Genomic DNA, 20,573 nt, shown 5'->3' with positions numbered 1-20,573 from the left:
AATAGTAATGATTTCTATATTTATATATACAAGAAAAGTTAGAATCATATAAAATGATAAATCATTTATTAAACGAGAAATTTCAAAATTCATTAGACAAAATATAAATGGATTATTATAACTCAATAGCATATTGGATTGGATTAATTCTCTAAACTAATTAATGTAATTCAACCATATAATGTTTAAAATAATTTCCCCTTTAAAATCTAAAATTGGATAATATAAAGCTCTATTTTTATTTTTATATGTTTTTATAAATAATTAGTTAATACTTTAAATAGTATTTTTGGTACAAAAAAAAAAGCATTTAAATGTAAGGGCCATGCGGAAAAACAATAAAATCAAAGGGCACAGATGCAAAAAATTTAGAAGCATATAAATAAAAAGCTGCTATTGCCAGACCTCTTTTGCTAATTAAGGAAAGTTTTGGCCTTTTATATGAGTTCCAACAAATTTTCCTTCAAATACATTTTTTTTTTAATTTTTAAAAATATTAACAGTAATGATTTCCATATTTATATATACAAGAAAAGTTAGAATCATATAAAAGGATAAATTATTTAATAAAAGAGAAATTTCAAAATTCATGGGACAAAATATAAATGGATTATTATAACTCAATAGCATATTGGATTGAATTAATTCTCTAAACTAATTAATTTTATTTAACCATATAATGTTTAAAATAATTTCCCCTTTAAAATCTAAAATTAGATAATATAAAGCTCTATTTTTATTTTTATATGTTTTTATAAATAATTAGTTAATACTTCAAATAGTATTTTTGGTACAAAAAAAAGCATATAAATGTAAGGGCCATGCGGAAAAACAATAAAATCAAAGGGCACAGATGCAAAAAATTTAGAAGCATAAATAAAAAGCTGCTACTGCCAGACCTCTTTTGCTAATTAAGGAAAGTTTTGGCCTTTTATACTCATTCCAACAAATTTGTCATTCAAATACATTTTTTTTTTTAAAAAAAAAATATTAATAGTAATGATTTCTATATTTATATATACAAGAAAAAAGTTAGAATCATATAAAATGATTAATTATTTATTAAAAGAGAAATTTCAAAATTCATTAGAAATATAAATGGATTATTATAACTCAATAGCATATTGGATTGGATTAATTCTCTAAACTAATTAATGTAATTCAACCATATAATATTTAAAATAATTTCCCCTTTAAAATCTAAAATTAGATAATATAAAGCTCTATTTTTATTTTTATATGTTTTTATAAATAATTAGTTAATACTTTAAATAGTATTTTTGGTACAAAAAAAAGCATATAAATGTAAGGGCCATGCGGAAAAACAATAAAATCAAAGGGCACAGATGCAAAAAATTTAGAAGCATATAAATAAAAAGCTGCTACTGCCAGACCTCTTTTGCTAATTAAGGAAAGTTTTGGCCTTTTATACTCATTCCAACAAATTTGTCCAGAGAGAAAAGCGTGGGAAAATGGGGAATAGTCACTTTTCATTTACTGCTCTAAGCATTTCTTACTCCACGCGCTCTGGAGCACGTGGGCACGGGTACTCCACGGATTGCATTCAGGCGCGTGATGGATAATATTTAGGCACGCGCGTGGGGAATCTCAAAGATTGGCATTTTCTGACGTTCTGATGACCGGGCCTGTTTGGCAACAGTGATAAAGGGAAGAAACTGGAGGACAGAAGACTCAGAGAATCAGAGTTGGCGGTTTCCGACTTCCGTAAGTGATTTTCATGGCCAAGTAATTAAAATGACGATTATACCCCTGTTTCATTATTTTTAGGTTTTTTCTGACTGTCTCACTGTGGTAATATTAATATTAATATTTGACACTGCCAGAGAAGAAGGATAAACCATGTAAACAAAAGGAAAATGGAGGGGCAAAAGTGTCCAAGAAGAAAAAAAAAACATAAAAACAAAAAAAAAAGAAAAAAAGAAAGTGGGGATGTAAAGTGTAGACATGAAAATTGCAAGCAGGCAGCAGAAGAGGAAGGCAGAGTAGAGGAAACCAGAGAGGAAAGTGAGTGAGAAATGGGATACCCAATTAGGGTTTTAACGGGGTTTTTGGCTTTGGGTTTTGGGTATGGAGTCACTGTGACGTGCACGCTTTGAGATTGTAAATGGCAGTTTCAGACTGTTTCACAGCCCACAGATTTACGGCCTTTAGGCTTTAGCAAAGAAAAGAAAGAAAGAAAGAAAGAAAGAAGATTGAGAAAGATTGTGAAGTGACTTTGCGTGACAAAAGCAAAGCCTTATTTACAGCACTCCTTCTCCGCTTTCACCCTTCCATCTCTGTCGCTCTCGTGATTTACATGCTTTTATTTGGAGTTATGTTTTGATTTGATGAGGGGGAGAAGGTTACTTTAAAACGCTGCGTTTAATGAGGGGTGATGGTGATGGTGAAAGTGATTGAAATGAGATGGCTGAGGTGAGGTGAAGAAGACTCCTTTGTTTATTAATGTGATGGTGATTTGTGTCGTCTCGTCTCTACATCCGGTGGGTTATGGCCATTTGTGGTTGGTTTTTGACCGTTGGTTGCATCCATTTGCCTGGTGGGTCAAATCATCATCATGTCTTTCATTTGAAAGAGTTTTTAATGTTTTATTGTCACCCAATCTTTTTAAATCTTCAAACAGTCTCCCAAACGAGGCTTTAACTTTGGTAATTTCATAGCCCAAGTGTCGACGTCTAGTCCATAAGCCCAAAGGAGATGGTAGTGCCTTGGTGCCTTTAAGAACCCTAATAAATCAAATCTTTCAACCTCACATTCTTGTCTTTAGGTATATCACAAGCATTTTTAGGGGGGTCTAAAAGTTAAATTTAGCTTGAATAGTAATTTGGGTTCTCTCTCTTTTCCTTGGAAAGGAACCCATAAAAGATAAAAAGAGTTTAAATAATTTTAATAACTATGTTTGGTTGCATTGTTTGCCATTTTAGGGTTTTGTGGCAAAGTCCCAAGGGCCTTTGCCTTATAGTGCATGGGCTGGCCCAATTGAAATGTTCCCTGGGTCATAAGCACTGGCCCAGATCTAGGCCTGAATAGGATTGGGTTTGGGCTTTACAAGGAAAAAACACCAATGGAATCCGTGCAGACCTAACAACCTTCAATTGGGTGGGTTGGAGTCAGATCGTAGGAGCAAATTTATTCTAAACAGGGCCGCCCTTTGCGCCTTTCAAACTTGGGAGGAGACCCATCAAAGCCATAAGGATAAATGTCAGAATATCTCATCAATGTTTCCAATGTATTCTCCATGTTTTCGATCCGTTTATTAGGACATGAACTCAAAACAAATATCCAAAATCAAACGATAAAAAAATAATGCTTCCAGTTACCTTCTAAAATATCCAAGAATCTCAATTAATTGTTTCTTTGACCAATTTTCTCACTTCAAGTCATGAATGAAATTACGAATATGAGAATCATTCTTTTATCATTCTTTTCTCACTGTACAAGACCCTTAATATTTCAGGGAGAGAGAGTTCTTTTGAAGATTTATTTATTTATTTATTTAATAGTGAAAATTTTTGAGTAGTTTTAAAACTCTTAGAAACCGCTCCCCTTATTTTCCTCATTTATTGGGTTGGGTTGGATCAAACCACTTGGGCACTTTTTCATTTTTTTTTTTTCAGAAACCTATTTTATAAATTAATTGTCAAATAAAACTGAAGGGTATGTTTAATTCCAATAAAATGTTAGGAAGAGGAAAAAAATGTTGGAACATCATTTTCCTTAATTTGGATGACACGGAAAATATGATGAGAAAAAAGGGAAGGCAAATGCTAATGAAAATATTAAAATATTTTCCTAGCATTTTACTTGAAAGATAAATGAGGAAAATATGCGTGAAAAGGAAGGAAAAAATTATGGGAAAATTTATTGGGCTCACACATCCTCTTATTCACCGAAACTCCTCTCCACCAAATCTCTTCCCACCGCTCTCAATGATCATCGCCATCGCTCCAACCACCTTCTAATGTCTCCAAAAACCTATCTTCTTTGAAATGTTATTCTTTAAATTTAGCAAATATGCTCGAATCAGGTGTGAGTTGAACTCACTTATATATCTGGGACTTACTCAACAAAGCCTGATTTCATGCTTGCTTCTCAATTTGTGGAAATCTAGAAATCCAAATTTTACAGATATGAAAAATCTGATGTTTCCCTTCATAATTGAATCTTAATATTTCCCTTGTGTTTGCACTTTTTAATTCTTTGGTTGTTCATATTAGTTGATTTAACCAGTTCCCCAAAAAACCACAGGTTAAGTGTTGTTGGTGCAAGTACTGAGATCAATAACATCAACCAAAGCTCACAGACCTTCTCTTACAAGCTTCTTCATCTCTGTAAATTATCATATGTAGTCATGGGCCATGATTATTTTTATGCCCCTTGAAGCTCATAAAGCAAAAAAAATGATATAATTTTGAGGGCAGTGTTATCTTTTGTTTACAATGTTGAACTTGTTTGTGATGACTCTGCTATATTCTTAGAAAGCTTACCTAAATGCTTATACTTTTTCATGGGGAATCAAATAAGGGAAAAATCTTATATTTATTTTAAATGAAATGTATGTCTCTTTTTCTATAAAAACTCCCTATCAATTTAAAGTTTCCTACAAAAACATTCTCCAAGAAGTTGAAAATTTTAAGTACTTGTTCTGATGATAATCTTCACTAGGAATATTGTGTGTCAGGATATGATGGTTCCCTACTTCTTCTTGTTTGATTGTCTAGAGCTTTACATGGATGGTTTATTGGGTGGGTTCTTCTTGGAACTAAATTCTAGAGCCTTGTGGATGTTCCTAGTATTTGTTTGTATTTATGTATACCTTAGACTGACATTATATGAATTAACATTGGCCTTAAAAATTAAGACCCTAATATTGATGAACCAAAAAAGTGTTACATATGCAACAATTATTGTTTTAGTATATATCATTATGCAAACTATTTGGAGAGGTCAATATCCGATGAAGGAGATTATGAACAACGTGCTTTAATGAAAAGACTTACAATAATGGATAATGATAATTTTCATAATCAACTATGCATATGAAAGGATGCAATTCCAAAACTAGTAAATAAACTTCGAGGAATGGGTCATCTTAGAAATAGTGCACATAATAACATAGAAGAACAAATTACTAAATTTCTTCACATTGTTGGTCATAATTTAAGGAATAGAATTTTGAAATTTCATTTCAAGTAATTCCAATGAAACTATTAGTTGTCATTTTCATTAGTTCTTTAAGACTATAATTTATATCTTTGGATGATTCTTTCTTAAAACAACCCAATCGATCAAAGTACCCTTTCCCTTTTCAAGTAATTCCAATGAAACTATTAGTTGTCATTTTCATTAGTTAATATTTAAGACTATAATATATATCTTTAGATGATTCTTTCTTAAAACAACCCAATCGATCAAAGTACCCTTTCCCTTGGGAATAATGTTTCTTACGACAATGGTGGTAGGGTTAGCTACAAGTAGGCTGATAAGGTAAATACCATTGACGCTATTATTGTGTCCATTATTTCAATCATGATATTCATCGTCCTTCTAGAGATTCTTTCAATTACTCTTGGTGGTTAGTCTATCTTGTCTAGTAGTATTGTAGTTGCATATAAGAAATTTTAGCTATTATCTTTCATTTGTCTTTTTTTAGAGGGACCTATATGTAAGTATCTTTTGGGCCTAAGGCACGTGAATCTTAGCTTAATAGTTTGTCAAGCTTAGTAGTTGTCCCAATTAGTGTTCTAGAAACTAGGCATAGTCCAATGCTAATTTGGTAAACTCAATAGTTGTTGTAGCGGGCATGCCGAAAACTAGATGTTATGGCAAAAGCTTCGATCTTTTGATAAGAAGTGGTACTAATTTAAGGTAGACTTGTTGGTGTGATATGTTAGCGTGTTAGGGCAACTTCGTGCTCAAGAGCATCGATCTAGTCTAATTTGAGGAACAAGCCACCAAGTCAAAATACTCTAATTCCACTAAACAAAGAGTGATGTGTTTGGGTGAGTGTTGCTGAATTCTCTTTTCATCAAAATGATTGTGCATATGAGTTTTTTTTTTTTCTATATTTGCATGTAGAACTTCTAAATTTTTTGAATTTCCACTAAAGCCAAGACCAAGAAACACTAAAAGTAAACCATAAAAGACTAAATTGGTCACGATAATGGGTGGTCAATTTACTATTGACTCACCTAAGTTAAATTATAGACTAGACTAATACGAGTTGATTAAATAAACAGATGGATGTTACTATATAAATGGACATTGATTGTACCACAACCCTACTGGCTCATTCACCTTGAGAAATTACTTTATTATATTGCATTGGATACTGCTACTTGGGTCATCTCCCAGTTCTGATTCTCCATTGTAGAACTTCATAGCAACCTTTGGAGCCATCACTCACTGCAATGATTAGACCACACCTAATGCTATAGAGTACTTTTTAGCATGAATTTTGATCTAATGTTCACCCTTTGTTGATGTATGCACTGGATAACATCTATTTGCTAATGTGGCATAGTCATACTAGAGAAATTCATACTAAATTAATATTTTGATATTGATCTAACTCTTTGATAAAGATAATAAAAATCCTCGAGAAAAAAAGGATAAAAGCCCTTCTCCTCAGACATGATAAAGACTAGATAGTACCCTCTTAATCAATTCATTGATTAAGAACCAAGGGATGTGAACAAATGAAAGATGGTTTCCCTTGATGAAATTCTGACTAAGTTACCCTACTTCTAATTAAGAACAAAAAGACTATGTAATTGGCAACTAAATGATGAATGTAAAAGGTTTGTCAGCTCTTCTTAGATTGTTGGAGTTCCTCTTTCTACAACCTGCTCACTCCTCCATGATCATGCTTTACACTTCTACTTCTATCAATGACAGTCTATCACATCATTAATTCAAATCTTAAAATAGTTGTCATTGAGATAATTATTCTATAATCATCCAACCAATTCTAGTCATAATGCAATTGTCTGGGACCACTTCTCCATAATTTAAACTAATAAACATCATACTAATCCTTTTCTAAATCTCTTACATATTTAACAAAGTTTTCAACCAATTCCTCCATTATAATGATCCATTAATTCACATAAAATTGTATTAATTAGAATTCCCTTAAATAATTGTAAACAATTTATTCCAACTCTTAACACTGTGGGCCAGTCGGGTGGTGCCGCCTTAGCTCCTTATTCCTAATCCTCTTTAACAGTACTTTATCATTCCTTCTTTCCGAGCGTCTTTTGCAGGCACTATTATAAAGTAGAGCTATAATTAGGAGTAGAAGAGTTAAAAAAAGGAAATTGGACATGAACTTGGGGAAAGATTGATAGTCACAAGGGGAAATGGGGAAGAAAATCTAAGTAAAATAACCTATCAAATATGAGAGCATGACATTGATGTTTTGAGAAAAAAAAAAAAGGGAAACCAAAGGAAGATTCTGGTTGTTATTACTAAGAAAATCTCCAAAGCTTCTAAAGGTGAAAAGGGGTGGGGACCAAATATTGGGGTAGGGGACATGTGTCCATGTTCATACTCACACTTGGGTTACCCTTTCTCCACTTACTAACAAAGTTACTCACACTGAGACAGCAATTGAGAGAAGAATCTTAGACTTTGTTATTACTCACTGCATTCTTCCTACTAATATATACTATGCTACTTGATTCTCTCCTTTAAAGTCGATCCGCTCTTATTATCATCATCATCATCATCATCTTACTCCCCCTTCCATTGTCCAAGATAATGTTAAATAATACACCTCTTAGGCTCTTACGTAAGTATTCTTGTGTATATAATTTTTCTTTTTTTTATGGTAATTTGAGAAATAAAGTTCAAGGAAAAAAATGAAGAAAATGCTATAGGTGCAGGCTGAAGAAAAGAACACGTAAGGCAATTTTGACTTATAAAAAGGGTGTTCCAACACAAAAGCAAAGCAAAAGGAAAATTGCCCTGAATTTATGCTGAGATGATTGAGGAGGGACTCAGGAGAAGGCCTGCGTGTCAAACTCTAAGACGTGTCAATCTAAGAGAGGCTTATTCCATTTGAATGGACTCAGACCCTTCAGTTTAGTGCCTGCACCCTCTCAAAATTCCTTTGGTCTTTATCTTTTACCTCCATTAAAGTTGTGCCCAAGACCTGGCTTCCTTACCCGTTTGCCACCAATCACATTTCTGTGACATATCCAGAAAGAGAATGCTCTTTATACTGTACCATCTGATTCTTCACAGCTTAACTATTTTTTCTCTTCCTTTTCTTATTGGGTTTCTGGGAGTGATTCCCATCATAATTCTTCCTTATAAAGTTCTCGAATTTCTAATGGGATATATGTAATTGCAATCATCTTGATAAACAATCACTTTCATCTTAAGAAGGATAAAGTTATGGCCCACTTTGTTGTGAATGAATAAAGGGAAGTAATCAATAGTTTTGGTAGGTATATGTAGGGTTTTTATGCATGCTAAGTCATTTTCATTTCTAAAAAAGAAAAAAAAAGGGTTGTTTTCATCTCTACAAAGAATATCATACAGCAAGTTCCAGGAATCCTCATGATTTATGGTGTGAGGGCAGGCATCTTCACTCTATCACTGATGTTCTTCTCTTTGTCAATTCTCACTAGTATTAATCTTTCGGTTGAAGATATGATAAATTCCAAACACAATCACTAGATAGTTTCAAGTAAATCCAAAAAATTCATGGTTTAAAATAAAAATACAATAATCAAGTTAGTCATGCTTAAATGGTATAATCCAATGAGAAAACAACAATATATGCAATGAAAAGGCAGAATCTCTGCAAGTTGGAATTATGGCAGCCGTTGTTAATTTGATTCAGTACAGTGCAGTCAAAACAATTGGCAAATGAGGTAAAGGTCCCAAAAGATGTTCTGGAACCTAAGTAAACAAAAGTTTAGTTCTAGCCTGGTAGTTCCAATGCTATCCTCTCTCCCACATTTCGGAAAATTCTCCAAAGGCTGATGGAGTAAATGGTAAGCCACTTCTATATATTAATCACTTAAATCCTAAAATTATAGGACCCAACAACCAAACAATTTCCAACTACAGATATAGAAAATCTTTCCTTCTGGCACGAGACACAAGGAATAATCATTTGGAATACCAATTTGACAAATTTCCAAGTTGGTAAAATTCCAAGAGACCTCTTTACTTCAAATATTGGACACTTTCTCATGTTTGATAAAAAGAAGAGTAATTTTTTGATTCATCACTCACATAGACCAATGAAAACATAAAGATGGTACAGTTCGTAATCTACGCTTATCCTGATACCATTTCAACCCAAGCCTCAGTCTGTAATAAGATAACAAAGTTGCAGTTCTCTTTTGCCTTCCGTTAAATTAACTACACGTTTGATCAATTCCCAAGCCTGTTGATAAGATAGTTTTCCTTTTTCATGTGAGAAAGCATGTGTATGGAGAGAAGCACCTTAAAAGGCAAATTCCCATTTGCACAAAGATATTGTATTAAAGTGGGAAAGGTTGTATTATTCTCTATTCTCCCTGAGCCAATAAGCCAAAGACAAGACAGATTATTCATATATTATTGTATATGTAAAGCTTTAAGCTTTGTGTGGGATGTCCTAAGAAAAACTCAGCAACCCCATCGCTGTAGTGGCCTTCTCTCCAATTTTTTTACAATGACAATGATCAGTTTGAAAAACTTTTCAAACCTCTCCTTTCCCTAAATAGAAAACCTTTGCCCTTCTTGGTATGTTGGAGCATCTCCGAATCTTTGAGCTTCTAACCCAAGCTCTCTCCATTGTACGTCCCTTTCTTTCTATGTCTATAAAAAGCCTTTGGTACTCTTGCACCCAATATACCAAAAAACAACTGCTAAGAACCTCTTTCCCTCTATCTCACACCTTCTCCATTTGGTCCTTTTATGTCCAGGAACATGGAGCCTCTCAGTGTAGGGAGAGTGGTGGGAGATGTAGTGGATGGTTTCACCCCAAGTGTGAAAATGAGTGTCACTTACAACTCCAATAAGCAAGTTGCTAATGGCCATGAGCTGATGCCCTCTGTTGTTACTGCTAAACCTAGAGTGGAGGTTGGTGGTGAAGACTTAAGGGCTGCTTATACCCTAGTAAGTTTTAATAACAATGTACTATTTTCCTCTTTTTATCAAACACTAGAACTACTCTCTATTAAACTGTCTCTGGTTTTTCTATGATTAGATCATGACAGACCCGGATGCTCCAAGCCCTAGTGATCCATACCTTAAAGAACATCTTCACTGGTAAGTATCACAAACTGAAGTAACATGTAAATCATCATATGGGGTTCTCAAAATTCTAAAGATACAACAATTATTTTCCAGGATTGTGGCTGACATTCCCGGTACCACTGATGCTTCCTTTGGTGAGTTTCTGATCTTCAATTCTATTTACCTTTTGTTTGCGGGCCATTTTTGCTTAAACCCAGCTTTCTTTCATTCCAAACAGGAAAAGAAATTGTGAGCTACGAGCCCCCAAAGCCGGTAATTGGCATCCACAGATATGCGTTCATCTTGTTTAAGCAGAGAGGAAGAGAAACCGTGATGCCACCAGCTTCAAGAGACCATTTCAACACAAGGAAGTTTGCAGAAGACAACGGTTTAGGATCGCCAGTGGCAGCAGTATACTTCAATGCACAGAGACCAACTGCAGCAAGAAGAAGATGACTCCCAAATGGATAAGGAGAATGCTATTGAGTAGCATTTCTCATGATTTTAGGGTTTGCATGTGTGTTTACTTTTGAGGTCGTACTGTACTTGTACTAGGGTGTTAGGTAGGTAACTGTTTCTCTACCAGGTTTTGGGACACGTGGGTCCCGAATCTTTTTAGGTTTCTTTAAGAATCTGATGGATGCAGATCCCAGCAGGGCTATCTCCTGCAATTAGTAGCGTGGCAACCCATGATTGTGTACTGAGATTGTGATGGGGACCATCTTTGTCACCCAATAATATTGAACAGGTTCAACATTTGTGGGGTTTTAATGATAACGAGAATAATTCTATTCGCTTGTTCTATCTGGACCATTCATAGTTGAGGAGAGGGTTCTTCACTGAAACTAGTTGAGTGTTAGCACTATTGATTCCCTGCATTGCGTTCTTTTCTATCACCATACATAAATAAGTTCTTGTTGGACAGTTGGCTCCACAAATATTGCTAAACTAAAAGATTTTACTGAAATCCTATCAGTGCTGGACAACCTGGGCTATGAGATGAGAGATCAAACTAAGATCGGCTTCTTTGCTGTGCATCCTGGTGTGGTGCCCAAACCTGAAGAACCTTTTTAGGAATGGAACCTGTAGAGGACCTTCGGTGGATGAAACCATCAATTTCAGATAGTAACAGCCTTTCTTTGACAACCAAAATTTCCCTACATGCTCCTGTTTCAAAGTTAGTGTTACCACAGACCACCACAGTTGTTGCTAGAAACGAACTGCCTAAACAATCTGGGTTCTCTACAAAGTGACCTGAGGAAAATCCAAGAATCTTGTGGGCAATTTGCTGAGAAGCTTCAGTCATGATTTAGATCATTCAAACAGCCCCAGAAGCTTCCTCACAATCAAATAAAGCTCAAACTCATCACTGTACAACAATCAACATTTCTCTTTCATCCAAATCCCTGATAGTACACCATGAATTACAACACCTAGAGAAATAACTGCCACGGAGAGGACTACTTCCTAAACACCCCCATACTCCTCTCTTGAACATTTCACTCCCATTTTTATATTAAGATCATACTTCACAAAGTAACCTGTGAAAAACTTGTTAACCGTATAGATTTCAAAAGCCCACCAATCATATCATGGAGTAACGCTCTCCATCCCCAATAATTACCACCAAAGCCATCATATAGATTTCCCCTAGCATCCTCCTAGGCAAATTGTTCTAATCCAAAACATAAAAATAGAACTAAAAAGCTTCATCAATGCTGACATTTTTTCTGCTATAAATAGAAAAAGACTAATGTTGAGAACAATTAGCAAACTAATACCAAAACAAAGAATTAATACCCAAGAAGCTCAATGTGATTTTGGGGCAAAATATTTGTCCTTTAGATGATATTCAATTACAGCCAAACTATACTCTCAACAGACAAACTTTACAAACCTTTCTAAATATCTTAAGTACTCTAAATGGTGGGCAAAATGATGTAATCCCACACCTGGATCCACCACTATGTAACCAGCCAAGATGAACCGGAAGCAAACACAGATTTAAAAATTTTCAGTGTTTGAGACTTGCGAGATCAAACCACAACACCAGGAAGAGCACTGCTGTTTTCAAAATTCTATTTGAGTAGGAAATCAGAATGGATCATCCACCAAATCAGTCAAGCATTTATTTCGGAGTTGCATTGATGCTCCCTGCTACAGCTTCTTCTGCCCCAAAACATGCTTGAACAGCTTGTTCTTTCCAGTCTTGCTCCTTCCATTTTATCCTGATCTATTGATGTGGTTTGTGAACGACGAGGAGACTCATCTTGTGTTTCTACCTCCCGGGGTTCAAAAGATGGGCAGGGGCCATCATCACAGGTGCACAAAGGGATGGTGACAGAAGGAAATGGGCTACAAGAGACAGGGCAGAGAATATCTGAAGAAACTGAAGCCACACGATTCTTTCGGATCTCGGGAGTACATGCAGGTGATGGCCGGTCTGATTCACGGGGGTGCAGCATGCATGGGGTGCAGAGGCCAAGAGACAGGTGTAGTTTGATTTCCTTTGCTGGGGAACCAGGCAATTTGACGAAAGAGGTAATCCCATGTCGACATAGAGGGCATGGAATGGACCCAGGTGGGCCCACCATTTCGGATGGGATGTTGCTTGTTGAGCAAAGATAGAGTGCACATCTTACACAAAGCTCATGACCACAGCCTGAAAGTATAAATAAATTTATATAACTATTTAGTGTGATAGTAAATACGAAAATGATTGCATTGCTAGATGCTTTGAACAATTGCTTTAAGAGTGCCCAATGTAAGGAAGATTGGAGAATAAGAGAATAAGATTTTCATGGTTTCAATAGTTAATCCAAAAGAGATTTCAATAAAAAAAAATTGAAAAGTAAATAAATAAAAGAAGTCTAGTTCATATTTGTACATCATTGAAGAAAGCTGAGGGTAAACTATTTACAGCTAATCTCTTAAAGAAAGACAAACTCGGTGCTTCTTTGGTTGTTAAGAGAACAGAAGAAAATAACAAACATATAACCACAACAGTTGGATTGGGTACATAAATCCAAATTTTCTTCTCTTTTCCAAGTTTCCATGTCAAGTGAACAAAGAACTAAGAAAATATAATAAGAAATCAACTGGGCTTTCATGCCAGCAAGGTGGAGCATTGAGCTGGACTCTGAGTGCTAGATTGATGTAAAGGCTTAAAAGAAAGACATTCACAAGGTCCCTATTAACTAGGAGAAAATGTAAGATGGCTCCCCAAAGATAAATATAGTCTATTTTAGAAAAGAAGAATGTACCAATGACTTGATCAAAGTACATTAATGGTGGAATGGCAGCCTTAGGATAAGCAGAACTGAGCCAGAATATATGAGCTGTAAGTTCAGTAAAAGGTGGAGTGAAAACTATGAAATAATGGAGAATGATAACTATTAGATAATTGAAAGAACCACCAGAAAAATTGATTAGAAGGGGTGGATTTAGGCAAACTTCGACCAAAGTTAGAGATGAATAGATGAGGTGGGGAAGTGTTGTATAACTGACAAACACCCAATGATTTTATAGGAGAATTTTCAGATATGGTAATGCTAACTGCTCTTGATAATACAAAATGAAAGGCTAGCTCCTTTCATCCTCTCCATGGTTGATTCGACTACTATATTCCCTGTTTATCTATTCTATTTTTGGTCAATAGTTAAAAAAAAAAAAGAAAAGAAAGAAAGAAAAGGAACAAGGACATGCAACAAAGCCAACAAATTCAAAATTAATAATTGATTTGTTGTGCAGGCACTAAATGGACAAGAAGAAGGATTAAAATAGCATTGCTTAAGGCTGTAAGAAGAGATGTATCTTATAATTTCGCTCAGCTTATGTCAAGGGAATCATATATCTTCTCAATTATTATTGCATTTTCTTGCTGCTGTTTCCATGCTTAGCCTTCTACACTACTCTCTCATTGGTTTCTATTACACGCCTATGGATCAAGAAATATTCTGTCTTCATATTTAATCAGAGAAAAAGAAAATCCATTTCTTCATATAAATTTATGTTGACAACATTAGCATGTCTTATTTACAGATTGTGTTATAACTTCTTCCTTCCCAGTTAAATAATTCTACTTATGTCCTTTGCTCCGATTTTTGTTCACTTAAGTTTTCAACTGATATACCACATTAACTGCACACAAATTTCCCAAATTAGCTTCTTGTGTGCCTCAATTGTTCAAGGAACCCCCAGAAGGGAAATATTGCCCCGAGAAGATCATTATTGCCATTAAAGAATTGAGATGAAAATATATAGCCCTCTCTTCATGAGTTTATATAGACCTCTCTGCATTTCAAATTCTTCCTTGTCCAAGCAGTCTAGAATCTAAATCAATCTTCATAGTTAGCTCAGTTAATGAAACTATAGTCCTTCCAATAATAATAATCTTATAAATTCCATAAATTGGCTCAGTTGGCTGTCTTTTGAATATAATTTACACAAATAAATAGTAAGAAAGGAACCCATCCAATTTTAATCAACATCCTAATCCTAATCTTTTGTGGAACCAATTCAATTCTAATCCACATCCTAACTCTAATTGCTGCAAATACTCATCAAAAAATTCACAGGGGTATCAACCACAAATAAAATAAGCAATAAAAGTCCTCAATGAATGACTAAAATCACCACAAAACAGATTTCCAGATCAAGGACTACACTTAATATAGCATGTAGATAGAGCAGATAATCTGAGGTTCTTCCCACATATTTAGGGTCGAAGTAATTTAAATAGAACCAAATTGTATAGAATTGAGCATACCAGGCAAACCTTAAATGCAATTAGCCATGTTAGAAAGCAAAAGAAGAACAAACCTTCAGCAGCCACTGTACATGCTCTCTCAAGGCAGACAGCACAAATATCTGTTTCATCAGAGGAGGTTGTTGAGGACTGCAACCCACACTCTCTGCAGAAAATTTTCATAAAACATCATCTAGTGTTGAATTCATTAACAGTTCAGGTCAATAAAATTTTTCTTTGATATAACACAACTCTCAGCAAGCAAGCCAGCCTGCTTTCTTATTATACATTGAGAAGCATAAACAAAATATGAACTATCATAAAACCTCCACAAATTGAAAAATAACATAAAGACAGAACCAAAGGTGTGAGAATGATGCAGGTGCCACAGCTGCAGAAGCAAGCCTTAAGTGATTCAGGTCCCCCAGAAAGGTGTAAATTTCCAAAGATTCAATGCTCACAAGGAACATTTTTACAGTCCCAAGCTCCCCATGAACACTAATTGTACCTTGCTTGCTTGGTTGTTTTCAATAGGCAGCCAATTATGCTCAATAATGGATTAATAGGAAAATACATGCCACCACTTGCAAGTTGGAAAAGGAATCAATGGATAAATTCTTCTAAAAAGGAACTCCAACAAGTGAGGAGAAAAAACTCTATTATAAAGGAGAGGATTAGGGCTTGTTTGGTAGCTATTTTTTAAAACAGTTTTAAAAAACAGTTTTTGAGAACAATATTTTTAAATGTTCTCCAATGTTTTTTTTTTTTTTTTGATAAATAAGCACGAAATAGAATAATAAAAGGCAAAAAGCCACAAAGCATAAAATGTTCTCCAAATGTTTTGTAGAACAAAAGTTTATCTGAGAACCTAAAATGTTTTTAACCTATTTTTTATATTTTTAAAAATAAATTTTATATGTAGTATATTATTTTTAATCATTCTCTATATTTGTATAATTATTTTTTAAAACAACCCTCAAAAAACAAGTAAAAATAACTTCAAGATGTTCTTTGAAAACACTCTATTTTCTACTTTTAAGAATAGAAAACTAATTTCTATTTTCTGGTGTCAAATGTATTTTCCTGTTTTTTTATTTTTTAAAACATAAACCTATTTTCAAAAACAGTTACCAAACAGGGCCTTGGATTCTTCCACATTCTTCTTCTATTTCCTTTCCTTCCATACACTCCAAATGAATAAATTTAAAATTTTAAGACCTCATTCACAAAGGAAGCAATAATAATTTCATAACTACTAGAAGAACATGGTATTTGAATCCTCATCCTCTTTGAACATCTAGGGCAACAACTTAGGCAAGTCCAACCTGTTCAACCCAAGGTTTCAATTGGCATGAGCAAGGTGTGAACAAGTTAGGGTTAGGTTAGGGTTAGAAAAATACCAACTTGAAAATATTAGGGTTGACATAGGTTGAAGGTGCAAGCAACCTACCCTGGAGGCCTGGCTCAAGTGGTAAGAGGGATGGAGAGGGTTTGTGGGAGCTTCTAGGTTCAAGTCCCAATGAGGGCAAAAATTTACCTATAAAAAAAAAGGTGCAACCGTGCAAGCAACTCAAAACCCGCATATTATTATTTTTTTAACTATATCATTTATCATATTATTTAAAATATAAAAAAAAAATACAAAGTATAATGAAAGAACTCATCTTTTTCATTTTTTTAATTATATGAGACTAAAAAGTTCATCATTTTTTGTTATTATTAAAATATTTTTAAATATTGTAACTCGAATTGAGAGTTCTCATTTATATTAAATTAGTAACTAATAATATATTTTATTACTTTAAGATATATTTCGCTTTTAAAATTCTATTTATAATATGATGTATATTTTATAGCTTTCAAATAAGTATTTTATTTGTTAAGAGATTCCATTATGAGCCTTTTGTTTGATAACCTCTAAAATCCCATGGGAACCCATAGGACCCTGAGTTACCCACCACTTTTGGTGCGGTTTCAGAATTCTCTTGGGTTGGGTTTGGCATAGTTTGGTGATATTGATAGGCATGTTTGATGCAGGTTAGCATTTTAACCAAACATCACACACACAAGTGATGCAACATGTTCTTGATCTTCTATTTCCTTAAAGGATACCGAGGACATTGCAGCACCATGAATTCATACAAATTCTTCTACCATAACTCCACATAAGCAAGTTCTGCCTTGTATTTGCAGCAATAACAAGAGAGCTTATGAACTCCCTGCACCCCCCCACCCTGCCCTTCATGAACCAAGTGAGCTTTTACATTTTATTTTTCTTTCTTTGACAGAATAATCCATTTGCAGCTCCTCAATCTTTTCCCATTCTTTCGTTTTTCTTTTATTCTTTTTCCTTTTCCACCGTGATATGATAACTTGTATTAACAAATTTAATTGTGTCCCATTTTTTTTTTCTGTAATATAAAACTTCATAATATCCAGCAAAAATGTTATCAATTACCCCTCATATTTTTTTGACATAAAATATAAAAGCCAAGCATTAAAGTATTTACCTTTTCAAGTCTTTAGAGTTCAATATTTCATTTTGAAGTATTAAGCATAAGTTTTCACCTTATTAGCACCAAGGGATATGGTCAATAGAAAATTTACCTTGCTATATTAAGTACACTCATGAGAGGCAAAGATAGGCAATTGGAAGGAGGAAACACTGGTATTATTGAATCAGAATTGGGTGCCAGCAATGGTTCAAGCCAATGACGGCCCCACATTCTGGCAACATCAAGAGGCAGCCACCTGAAAAGTTATGCAGATTTCAATTAGTAATGTCACCTACAGCAACAAAACATTAGCTACATGAATGAACACAGAAGCAAACAACAGAAGACCATCCATCTGCAGGATCATACCCGTTGCAGTTTAAAGTCAACCGACTGGCACCTCTTGCAAGGAGGATCTGCAGAAATAAGAACACATCATCTCAAATTGTGATAAAACACAACTAGGGAGAGAAACAGTTTAAGTTATAATAGTTCTTGCCTGACAGCACTTTAAATTTCCCCCACAAGCAGCATAATGCAAAGGAGTGCTTCCTGCTCCTACAGAAGAAATAAATGTACATACATATATATATTGTAGCAGTTGAGATCAGAAAATGACCAGCAATGAAAAAAAGGAAGAAAAAGAAAAAGAAATACAATAAATAAATAAATATATAAAAGCTGTTCAGAATAAAGAAACAGCATACCTATTAGATCCATTGACGTCCCATAGTGAAAAGTCACAGCTGACACGTTTGCATGGATATCAAGTAGGAGCTGTACACAATCAAAATACCCATTCAATGCAGCCATATGAAGAGCAGTGATACCCCCATCAGCTGCCTTATTTACAAACTTGGCCAGAGCACTGCAGTAAGATAAATTAATTCGACAATGAACAGTTAACAACACTTGGTTTTTTTAATAGGCAAGTTTGAAATAACTCTGAAGCAAGCAGAAAATCACTAAAATTGGGCATATATTAAACTCCTCATAGCTTCTCTCTAAGGAATAAATCTATCAGAAGTTACAAGGGTTGCAACCCCTGTTTACAAAATCATCAAAGGCCAACTTTGTGGCACCATGTCATAAGGCATCAGTTGTTCATAAATTTTTATTCAGAATGCAACTTATTGATGCTTGTAATAATTTTGAAAGTAAGTTTCCAAAAATCAGGAATGCTAGCATATAATAACTCTTAGTGTCCATGTTTATATTTTAGTTTTGTTATTGACATAAGTTAGGAATCAGTCCAGAATGGAAAGAAAAAAAAAATGAAATAGAAACATGCTACATACCTCTGATCATATTTGTTCTTTAAATTGGAACCGTCACCTCTATCACCATTATTTTGAACATTTATAGCTTCATGAGGAGCACTTGGGACAAAGTCAGCCACTACAAGTCTTATGCATCTTACATGCCCATTTACCGCTGCAAAATGTAGAGCTGTCCTTCCGCTCAAGTAGTCTGCCCTTGTGACCTAAAAGTAAAGAACACTTGTGGTAATAAACTAAAACCAATTAACCCTTAAGAAATAAATTTAAATAACAGAAACAAAGACCTTAAAAACCAATCACCAGCCTAGTGGCTCACTGGTAGTCAGCTACCTCTCAATTACAAAGAATTAAATGATTCACACTAATCCTCCTCCATTTGGCTATTGAGAAAGCTAAGGAAAAGAAAATAATGGAAACTTTGAAGCTCATTTCTTATTCTGTGTAGGTTATTCAAAAAAGGGATAAAAAAAAACAAAAGAGAACTGTCATCAGATAAGCCAAATTCTATACTGGGTTGTTATGCAATTTGCAGAATAATGAAAATGGTAAGATTGTAAGTTTTAATCTCTTTGTTCTCCTAGTTTTTCTCAGAAACCAAAAAAAGCTTTAGGTTTCAACTACTAAAGAAAAACAAATAGGTGAAGACATCAAAAACCAAAACTCACATTGCATCTGAAGAGCAGTAGAGTCTGAACAACTTCCCAATGCCCATATCTACAAGCTTGCATCAATGCCGTCTTCAAATACAATTACAAACAAAAACCAGTCCACAATCAGATTCAACACAGATCCATCAATTCTTTGCTCTAAAAAGAAGACAATCAGATTATTTCTACGAAACGAGCTACGATATCAAACAGAATCCCGAAAAGATACTCTCACAATAACTTCATCACAAATCGAAACTGAAACACATCATGTCATTTTGCCATCAAAATCGACCACGGTAAAGCAAACCCAGATCAGAAAAACACCCACAAAAAGGGTGAAAATCATACCTGTCCACAGTAATTTCTGGAATTCACATCAGCTCCATTCTCCAGCAGCAAAGCAACAATCTACTCAACAACAACACAAAACCAGGAAAAAAAATCAACGCAAGTACAACACTTTACCGGGTCAAAAAAACGATGAATCAGTGAGTATCAAAGGAGTGAGAAGCGGAAAACGACCTCATTGTGGCCCTTCGCGGCTGCGAAATGGAGAGGCGAATTGAGTCCACCGAAGGTGGAATATTTGGCTAAACATGGATTGCAGTCAAGAAGCATCTTGGCTTCCACCAAATCCCCGTCTCTGGCCGCCGAGACGAGCCGTTCGCCGGACGCCGAGCACCCAAATGAATTCCCCATTTCTCTCTCAAACCACCACTTTCTCTCTCTAAGTCTTCCTCTCTCTCTCTAGCTTCCCTTGAGAGAATTAGGTCAACTGCAATTGAAAAAAAAATCAAAAAAAAAAAAAAAACCACAGAAAAACATAGAATTTGGCCCCAAAAAAATGTAGTACAATCAGGAAAACAAACAGAGATAAAATTATACCATAAAAAGAGAGAACCGGCAATGATGGCACCGCTACGGCGGTGGCGGGAGGGTGGGTGGTGGTGGTAGTGAATCTTTGTCTGAGGTGCAGTAGTGAGTGGTTTTTGGGAGGAAAAAAATTGGTGGGTATGAAGAGATTCAGAATTAGAACCGGCCCAGAAGTAAAAACTTTACCCTTGTTTGGGTGTCCCCACTTTTCCCTCACTTTACAACTCTTTTCCCTGCCCTCTCTCCAATTTGGTACCTTTTTTTTTTTTTT

At 34.8% G+C, this 20,573-nt stretch overlaps 2 protein-coding genes across 3 annotated transcripts; one reads left to right on the top strand and one right to left on the bottom strand.

Annotated features, from left to right (window-relative positions):
• Window positions 1–9,936: 9,936 nt before the first annotated feature.
• TFL1C (protein) lies at window positions 9,937–10,713 on the top strand. Its single transcript, NM_001281004.1, has 4 exons — window positions 9,937–10,137; window positions 10,229–10,290; window positions 10,372–10,412; window positions 10,496–10,713. The coding sequence occupies exons 1-4, from the start codon at window positions 9,937–9,939 to the stop codon at window positions 10,711–10,713; spliced, it is 522 nt and encodes a 173-aa protein (NP_001267933.1).
• A 1,337-nt stretch (window positions 10,714–12,050) lies between these two features.
• On the bottom strand, window positions 12,051–20,569 carry LOC100252095 (E3 ubiquitin-protein ligase XBAT33). 2 transcript variants are annotated; one of them, XM_002278879.5, is made up of 11 exons: window positions 20,315–20,569; window positions 19,952–20,204; window positions 19,778–19,837; window positions 19,445–19,516; window positions 18,798–18,982; window positions 18,207–18,367; window positions 17,999–18,057; window positions 17,869–17,915; window positions 17,612–17,755; window positions 15,079–15,170; window positions 12,051–12,919 (listed from the first exon to the last, which is right to left on the bottom strand). In XM_002278879.5, the coding sequence occupies exons 2-11, from the start codon at window positions 20,126–20,128 to the stop codon at window positions 12,378–12,380; spliced, it is 1,539 nt and encodes a 512-aa protein (XP_002278915.1). In that variant the 5' UTR covers window positions 20,129–20,204; window positions 20,315–20,569; the 3' UTR covers window positions 12,051–12,377. The 2 variants fall into 2 exon arrangements, with proteins under 2 accessions (XP_002278915.1, XP_019081765.1); XM_019226220.2 differs by having other exon boundaries at window positions 17,999–18,051; window positions 20,315–20,501.
• Window positions 20,570–20,573: the final 4 nt, after the last annotated feature.

This window comes from Vitis vinifera, chromosome 16 (assembly GCF_030704535.1).
Source record: "Vitis vinifera cultivar Pinot Noir 40024 chromosome 16, ASM3070453v1".
NCBI lineage: Eukaryota > Viridiplantae > Streptophyta > Magnoliopsida > Vitales > Vitaceae > Vitis > Vitis vinifera.
The sequence above is the reverse complement of the archived record's forward strand: the minus strand, read 5'-3'. Positions and strand labels throughout refer to the sequence as shown.

Bases quoted from the DNA above. Each gene is read 5' to 3' on its own strand.
- TFL1C (NM_001281004.1), top strand. From the start codon at position 9,937: ATGTCCAGGAACATGGAGCCTCTCAGTGTAGGGAGAGTGGTGGGAGAT. The intron at 10,138-10,228 runs GTAAGTTTTAAT...TTCTATGATTAG, and splicing joins TAAGGGCTGCTTATACCCTA to ATCATGACAGACCCGGATGC. The intron at 10,291-10,371 runs GTAAGTATCACA...ATTATTTTCCAG, and splicing joins CTTAAAGAACATCTTCACTG to GATTGTGGCTGACATTCCCG.
- LOC100252095 (XM_002278879.5), bottom strand. From the start codon at position 20,128: ATGGGGAATTCATTTGGGTGCTCGGCGTCCGGCGAACGGCTCGTCTCG. The intron at 19,838-19,951 runs GTCGTTTTCCGC...GTTGTTGAGTAG, and splicing joins CCGCGAAGGGCCACAATGAG to ATTGTTGCTTTGCTGCTGGA. The intron at 18,983-19,444 runs GTGAGTTTTGGT...CTTTACTTTTAG, and splicing joins TACTGCTCTTCAGATGCAAT to GTCACAAGGGCAGACTACTT.